At 47.4% G+C, this 8,606-nt stretch overlaps 1 protein-coding gene across 1 annotated transcript; it reads left to right on the forward strand.

Moving 5' to 3' along the window:
• On the forward strand, nt 1,254-8,205 carry C26H10orf82 (chromosome 26 C10orf82 homolog). Its single transcript, XM_018041132.1, has 5 exons — nt 1,254-1,311; nt 5,064-5,282; nt 6,926-7,112; nt 7,624-7,724; nt 7,844-8,205. Exons 1-5 carry the CDS (start codon nt 1,257-1,259, stop codon nt 7,987-7,989), a joined length of 708 nt encoding a protein of 235 aa, XP_017896621.1. The 5' UTR covers nt 1,254-1,256; the 3' UTR covers nt 7,990-8,205.

An 8,606-nucleotide genomic window follows, 5' to 3' on the forward strand; every position in this document is an offset into this window, starting at 1 on the left:
CGACTAAGGTCCATCTAGTCAAGGCTATGGTTTTTCCAGTGGTCGTGTATGGATGTGAGAGTTGGACTGTGAAGAAAGCTGAGCGCCGAAGAATCAATGCTTTAGAACTGTGGTGTTGGAGAAGACTGCTGAGAGTCCCTTGGACTGCAAGGAGATCCAACCAGTCCATTCTGAAGGAGATCAGTCCTGGGTGTTCTTTGGAAGGAATGATGCTAAAGTTGAAACTCCATTACTTTGGCTACCTCATGCGAAGAGTTGACTCATAGGAAAAGACTCTGATGCTGGGAGGGATTGGGGGCAGGAGGAGAAGGGGACTACATAGGGTGAGATGGCTGGATGGCATCATTGACCCGATGGACGTGAGTCTGAGTGAACTCCGAGAGATGGTGATGAACAGGGAGGCCTGGCGTGCTGCGATTCATGAGGTTCCAAAGAGTTGGACACTACTGAGCGTCTGAACTGAACTGAACTGACCTCCTTGGATGCAGAAATCTTCAAACAAGTTTCTTAACCTCTTTGTGTCTTATTTTACCACCTGTAAAATGGGGGCTGAAATAGAAATTAACCCTGAGGGTGGCAGTGAGGATTTAACAAGGCTTCCCTTAGTGGCTCAGATGGTAAAGAATCTACCTGCAGTGCTGGAGACCAGGGTTCGATCCTTGGGTGGGGAAGAACCTCTGGAGAAGGAAATGGCAGGAATGCAGTCCTGCCTTCAGCTGTGTGGTGGCAAGTGAATGTCTGAACTGTTAAAATTCCCATCACTGCTGAATATACCATGATGGAGACCCTCTCCTCTACCCCTGAGGCCATTTGTCCTGGCCACGAAGGTATCACTTTTGAGATTAATTGGCTGGGCAGGGTAGATGCCAGATGCAGGATCTGGCTTGTACTAAGGCAAGCACAGGCCATCCCAGAAGGAGGAAGGGGTCTGGATCCAGAGACAGCATCCACGTAAACTGATGCTGTGTGGTACCCCACCCCGCTGACCCCTGCAACCGCAGCTTGGACTCCATTTCAACTTTAGAGACTTCTGATCCTTTCCAGCCACAGCTTACTCTGATTCTTCATTATGTCCTGCACATTGAATGTTTAGTGGCATCCTTGGCTAATGCCGCAGCTTTCTCTCTGTCCCAATTCCCTGGCAAGGTTAGTCTTACTCCCAAGGGCTCGGGCACATGTGCAGTGAGTTCTCTAGGAAGGGGCTTCTGATGAGATGATTTCATTCCCTCTTCCCTTCATTAACAGAGAGCAAAATCATGGAGTCTTCCAAGACCTTCATGAGACAGATGCCGATCACACCAGGCTACAGTGGTAAGTGGTGACAGGCCTGGCAGGGGGACCATTTCTGTCTCTTCCTTGCCCCATTGTCCATGTCTGACCGGTTTAATGGACCAGTACAGGCACTTCAGCATTTAAGAGACTTGTTGAAAGTGCTCCATTGTTGAAGATGGCAGATCACTGGGTTCTGATAAGTGGAGAAATATAATCTAGGGAGAATTCCATGGACTGTTCCATGGGGTCTCAAGGAGTCAGACATGACTGAGCAACTTTCACTTTCAAATCTCCCAGGAGATGGTCTGGTATCCAGGAAGAATTTATCTCATGCATTTGGACCTGGGGAGACACAGATGAGTAAACTGAGGCTCTGTTCCTCTCTCTAGGTTGTGCTATTCTCAAACACTAGGGCTGTCCTTACGGTCCCATTTCTTCCTGTGTCCCCTAGAGGGAGGCTGGCCAATTACTCTGGTTTGTTGGGAATGGTCACAGTTTTAGCACCGAACGTCCTGCATCCCAGGAAACCCGTCAGCCCTTGGCAAGTCAGGAGAACTAGTCACTCTATCCTGAGGCTTCTCCTTCTCAGCCTTCTCGGCTACTGAGAATTTACTAAATCACATCACAGTGGGTGATGAACCTAGTGCTCCCCAGAAGCCCTCTGCTCTCACATACAGGTATTCTCAGGAGGGGAGATTCATGGAGAATATTCCAAGGTTGCTCATCCTTGGTCCTACTGGTTGGTTAAGAGAATAAGCTTTGAGTTTTAATAAACTGGGATTCCAATCTCTTCCTGGCCATTATCTATGTGATTGTAAGTAGGTTACATACCTCTGTATGGTAAAAAGAAATTTCTATAAAATGGTTGTATTAGTTTCCTAGGGCTGTTGTGTAAAGCAGCAGATATTTATTCTTTCACAGTCCTGGAGGCCAGGAGTCTCCTGAAATGAGGTATGGGCAGGACCACACTCTTTGACGGGCCCTGGTGTTCCTTGCCTTGTGGCAGCATCACTCCAGTCTCCACCCCCATCTTCTCGTGACACTTCTTGTGGCCATCTGCTCAGTGTCTCTTTGTTTCTCAGACCTCCCTCTCCTTTCTTTTAGAAGGAAGCTAGCCGTTGGATTTGGGAGTCCATCCTAAATCTAAGATGATCTCATTTCCGAATCCGTAATTACACCTGCAAAGACTCTATTTCCTGATAGGTTCACCTTCACAAGTTGCAGGGGTTAGGACTGGGGTAGATCTATCGATTCAACCCACTATATGGAGTAGGGATATAAGATTCTCATAAGATTATAGAAGATATAATCTTCTCATAAGATTATTGTGAAGATTAAAGGAGCTTTGTTGCTGTTCAGTTGGTAAGTGATGTCTGACTCTTTGTGACCCCATGGACTGCAGCACACTAGGCTTCCTTGTCCTTCACTATCTCCTGGAGTTGGCTCAAATTCATGTCCATTGAGTGGGAGATGCTGTCCTACTATCTCATCCTCTGTTTTCCCCCTTCTCCTTTTGCCTTCATTTTTTCCCAGCATCAAGATCTTTTCTAATGAGTTGGCTATTTGAATCAGGTGGTCAAAGTATTGGAGTTTCAGCATCAGTCCTTCAAAATTCAGGGTTGATTTCTCTTAAGACTGACTAGTTTGATCTCCTTGCAGTCCAAGGGACTCTCAGTAATTTTCTCCAGCACCCTAGCTCAAAAGCATCAGTTCTTTGGCACTCAGTCTTCTTTACGGACCAGCTCTCACATCCATACGTGACTACTGGGAAAACCATAGCTTTGACCATACGGACCTTTGTTGGCAAAGGACCATACGGTCCTTTGATGTCTCTGCTTTTTAATATGCTGTCTAGGTTTGTCATAGCTTTCCTTATAAAAAGTTCAGTTCAGTTCAGTCACTCAGTTGTGTCCAATTCTTTGAGACCCCATGAACCACAGCACGCCAAGCCTCCCTTTCCATCACCAACTCCCGGAGTCTACCCAAACTCATGTCCTTTGAGTCAGTGATGCCATCTAACCATCTCATCCTCTGTCATCCCCTTCTCCTGCCCTCAGTCTTTCTCTACATCAGGGTCTTTTCAAATGAGTCAGCTCCTCGCATCAGGTGGCCAAAATATTGGAGTTTCAGCTTCAACATCAGTCCTTCCAATGAACACCCAGGACTGATCTCCTTTAGGATGGACTGGCTAGATCTCCTTGCAGTCCAAGGGACTCTCAAGAGTCTTTCCCAACACCACAGTTCTAAAGCATTAATTCTTCTGTGCTCAGCTTTCTTTATAGTCCAACTCTCACATCCATACATGACCACTGGAAAAACCATAGCCTTGACTAGATGGACCTTTGCTGACAAAGTAATGTCTCTGCTTTTTAATATGCTGTCAAGGTTGGTCATAACTTTTCTTCCAAGGAGTAAGCGTCTTTTAATTTCATGGCTGCAGTCACCATCTGCAGTGATTTCGGAGCCGCAAAAAATAAAGTCAGCCACTGTTTCCACTGTTTCCCCATCTATTTGCCATGAAGTGATGGAACCGGATGCCATGATCTTAGTTTTCTGAATGTTGAGCTTTAAGCCAACTTTTTCACTCTCCTCTTTCACAAAGCAAGTGTCAATTTGATGGTGCAGTCACCATCCACAGTGATTTTAAAGCCCAAGAAACGGAGCTGGGATACATTTGAAATATCTTGGCCTTTAGCAAGACTCAATAAAAGTTGTTTGTATTTCTGTGTGTGTGTGTGTGCGCGCGTGCGTGCATATATATACACAATCAGGTAAAATCTATGCAGATTAAAGTAGACCCTGATGAAGAAGAACCATTATGATGAGGTCCCTGGGTGTCTAGGGTCTCCTCCATGTTGTTAGTGTATCTTTTAATTGTCTTAATTGTCTAAAGTGTCTTTTAATCTCCCAAGTCCAACTGGGAGCCTGGCTAGTGGATGGAAGGCTTCCAGCACTGTCAAGAACAGCCTAATAATTCGAGTCCTCCAGAGGAGACTTCTTGCCGGTGCAGAGGGTGAGGGTTACTGCCTTCAACTCTGAAGCCAGCTTTTCTTACCTGGGGATAAGAGCAAAAATGTTGAGTTTCAATAATGAGACTTATATATTTATTTATTTATTTGCAATTTTAAGCTAAGCCTTAACCAATTTTTTTCCCATTCTTTGTTCTTTTTAAAAATGGCCTTATTATGACAACATTATAGTACTTAGGATTCAGCATCCAGTTTAAATAAATAGTTGTGTTTTACCCATACTAATTGTAATAATGATATGTTATTTTGTGGGAAATGCTGAAAAATTGTGCTCAGGGTGGGTCTCACAGATAATGAATTTACCTTTTTGTGTAATAGGTCTCAGCTTTTAATAAGCCCGCAATTTTCTGATGGTCCGACAAGAAAGATCCCAAATTGCATTTGGAAAGTGTCAAGGAAAATAAGCTTTCTCTTTAAAAAGCTGAATAATTTCAATTACTCCTCAGACTATCATTTTGGCCCATTAAATGCTTTCCCCATTTGCCATACGGGCTGACATCGGGGGCTTTGCTATCAAAGAACATTACTGTCATCGCCTTTGTGGAAACAGGCCTTCCCTCCCCACTCCAAGGTCATTTTTTGTGGCCTTGGGAGGACCCAGCCACAGTGGAAACAATAGCACAGCTTGTATTCATGGCCTTTGGGAAAATGCAGCGTTGTCGGCCAAGGAAGAAATGGCCAGGGCTGGGCGGAGATTCTGGGGGTTTGGGCAGAATCTGAATCTCTTGCTACAGATTATGATTCCCTCCTCGACTCTTGCAGGCTTCGTGCCCTACCTGAGCTGCCAGGGCACCTCCAGCGAGGACAACATGGCCCACTGTCTGAAAATCTTCCAGGAGAACACACAGCGGTATAAAGACCAGCTGGAGGAATTCCACTGCTCTGTGGCCACTGCTCCCAAGCTGAAACCTGTCCGCTCGGAAGGGACGGTCCTGCGGACACTGCACCAGTATTACCGGCAGTACCATCCCTTGAGTCTGGGTACTGGCCCCCCCCTTCACGCTGGGCCCCATTGCAGGGCCTGGCTGGCTCGCTGAGTGGCCACCAAGAGTACTGTTCCAGATCCCCAGGCGTCTATGCAAAGTGGAGAGGCTCAGTTGCTTAAAAGGATAAACATATCCAGGGGGAGGGGGAGACAGCTAGGGGAGAGGGTTCTGGTACTCACCTCCCTGGGTGGTCATCACAGAGGTTCAGAGAGCAGCTGTGGTCTCAGTGTGCATGTGTGCTAAGCCACTTCAGTTGTGTCCGACTCTGACCCTAGGGACTGTAGCCCACCAGGCTCCTCCGTCCATGGGATTCTCCAGGCAAAATATACTGGAGTGCGTCACCACACCCTCCTCCAGGGGATCTTCCTGACCCAGGGATTGAATCCACACCTCTTATGTCTCCTGTACTGGGCGGGTTCTCTACCACTAGCGCCACCTGGGAAGCCCCTGTGGTCTCAGTAGTTACGGCTTTTTAGTTGCTTTCTCTGTGCCCAGCATCGTTATTTCATTAGCCACCCATGAGAGCCGTATGAAGTCGATACTATTATTCCCACTTGAGCACAGTGTCCCTTGTCTGAGGTCAGACCTGGGGTTTGAATCCAGCTCCTCCAGGTGCTAGCTGGGTAGGAAGGGGTTTTGCACTGAATAACAACCATAATAACAGTGAAAAAACCAACTGATGATATGACTGTATAATGTTAATCATCAAAACAGTGATTTATCCCAGCTGGTTTTTAAGGTCTAACATCCAACAGGAAAAGTAATGGACTGATTGCCTTTAATATTATTGCTGTAATGGGGGACTTTTCAGCACATTCTAACACATGTTTGTCATGCTTTAGAAATTTCCCAGACATTATAAGAAGCACCAGCCTAAGTGTTTGGGCTTTAGCCCAGCTTTGTGACTCTTTGCTGTGTGACCTAGGGCAGGTGACTTCCCCTCTCTGGGCTACAGTTCCTTCATCTAAGGCAGGGAAGGATGGACTAGACACTCCCTAGGGTGTCTTCCAACTTTGAGGTTCTGGGACTCTTGGGTCTAATTCAATTCTTACAGCAACCGGAGGAGACAGAGGCAGGCAGTTATCTTTCATCTCACAAATGTGAAATTGCTGAAGGTCAGCCCACCAGGCAGCCAGAGCCAGGTGTGATGTGCCTTTTCCTGACATACATGCTTCTCTTGATTCCCTTAGTTAAATCATCAAGGAGCATCAAACACCTGAAGCTTCTGTGTTGTTGTTGTTAGTCTGAGAAAAGAGTGGGATCCATTTAAGAGCAATAACTTGGGAATCAGAGAAATGCAGGTCTAAATCCTGGCTCTGTCACTTCCTTGCTATGTGACCTTGGCCAAGATTCCCTTCACCTCTCTGAGGTGTCAATGTCCTGCTCCACGAAAGTGTTGGTGATAATAGCACCGACTTCTTAGAGTTTGTAAGACAATGAGATGAGAGAGAGAGCCTATGTAAATCCCCACCAAATGCAGACACACAGAATAAACCAACCAGTGGTAGTTGTCCTCATCACGTCTCGGGGCCTAGGGCTCTCTCCAGGGCTGATTGCTGGGATGCTGGTTGGCTTTGGAGTGCCGCCCACTGGATGGCTTCTCAAAGCCCTCAAGGAAGCATGGCATCTTTTTCACAGAATGCAAGAACATAAAGAAACCTCTCCATGAGCCCCCCATCCCTGGCTGGGCAGGCTACCTGCCGAGAGCCAGGGTCACTGAATTAGGCTGCTCCACGCGGTACACCGTCATGGCCAGAAACTGCTACAGGGACTTCCTGGACCTCATGGAGCAGGCCAAACAAGCACACCTGAAACCATATGAGGAGTAAGTCTGGCCTGGGTGGCAACTGCAGAGAGCGAGAACCAGGGGGAGAGCCGATCAGGGGGTCCAGATGCCCCCAGCCCAAAGCTAGGACTGATTTTGTTGTGTGTCTGATTTGTTTTTGCAAGGCAGCCATGTTTATAATTGCAGGGTCTTCCAAGTTGGCCCCCATGTCCTGCCTCCCCAGCTCCCCACTTGCGCCCAACAAGCTCCAGGAGCCCTGCTTCTGGTCTTTCCTGGTTTGCAGGGAGAGGCTGGGAGTAAAAACCAACAGGGCCTCCCCATTCTGGCAGCGACCTGAGGCTCAAGGTTGCTGAAGAAAGGACATGGTAGGACACTGCTGGGAGTGGGGCTTTTGTGGCCTCAGTTTTCTATCTGTAAGATGGGGATGACGATCCTTGAGGGTAAATTGTCAGGATCGGAAATGAATATACCATGCTCCTATGGGACCTGCATAGATTTTACTTATTTTTATCAGTAAAAGAACTAACTGTGACTTTTGTTCTTACTTTAGAATATATGGAGTTAAGTCCACACCACCTCCTCCTACTCCTCCTCCAAAAGTTTTGTTGCATGAAGGGCTGCTGCCAAAATATCCGGATTTCTCTGTTCCAGGTAAAGAGGGACTTTCTTTCCTGGCCTGCTGTTTTTAAAGCAGGACAGGATGTTTGCAGTAGCCCCTCTGCTTTGCTGGACCACCTGCCTGCAATGCTTGGGGCTGGTTTCTTTTCCAGGTGTGAGGTGTCCTACCCTCAGCCGAGCCTTGATGGAGGACCCCAGACCCCAGATGATGTGTGGCTGTTCTCAGAGGCCAAGTGTTTGGTGCAGCGGGAAGATTTACTTAGAGCCGCTGTGTGCAAGAAAGGACATGGAAGTATAGGAGTGGGGAGCTCCCTAAGGAGAGGCGGTCATTACCCGGGGATCAGAAGCTTCCCGTCCTCACACAAGAGTGCTTCACACACCTGACAGACATGGGAAATTTCCTAAGAATCCTTTTCACTGCCACCTGCATCCTGACCATTGAGCAATAACATGTCATTCTTGATAAAGGCCTTTTATTGTCGTGTGAGTATAAAGAGGTATACTGCTCAGCCTTCTGAAGCTTTCTGTGGATTTTCTGCAGGTTCCGTTCACCTTGATGGATGGGACTGTCTCTTCCTGACCCCAGGGTAACATGCTGCACTTGGTAACATTGTGGCTGAAGCTCTAGCCCAGCCCTCTAATGAGTCAGTCCCCGTCGGTCACCTTGGGTCGTGGTGTGGCAGTCCCCAACATGGGCACAGAACCGTGCCCACCCAACCCCAGTGTTTCAGAACCCCAGGCCAGGAAAGCCATTGTACTGGTTTCCTAAGGCTGCTGCATGGGTACCGCAAACCAGGTGCGATAAGACAGCAAAAATTTATTGTCTCATAGTTCTGGAAGCTAGAAGTCCACTTTCAAGGTGTTAGCAGGGTCAGGCACCCTCTGAAACCTTGGGAGAGAATCACTCCTTGCTCT

Source organism: Capra hircus, chromosome 26 (genome assembly GCF_001704415.2).
Source record: "Capra hircus breed San Clemente chromosome 26, ASM170441v1, whole genome shotgun sequence".
Taxonomy (NCBI): domain Eukaryota; kingdom Metazoa; phylum Chordata; class Mammalia; order Artiodactyla; family Bovidae; genus Capra; species Capra hircus.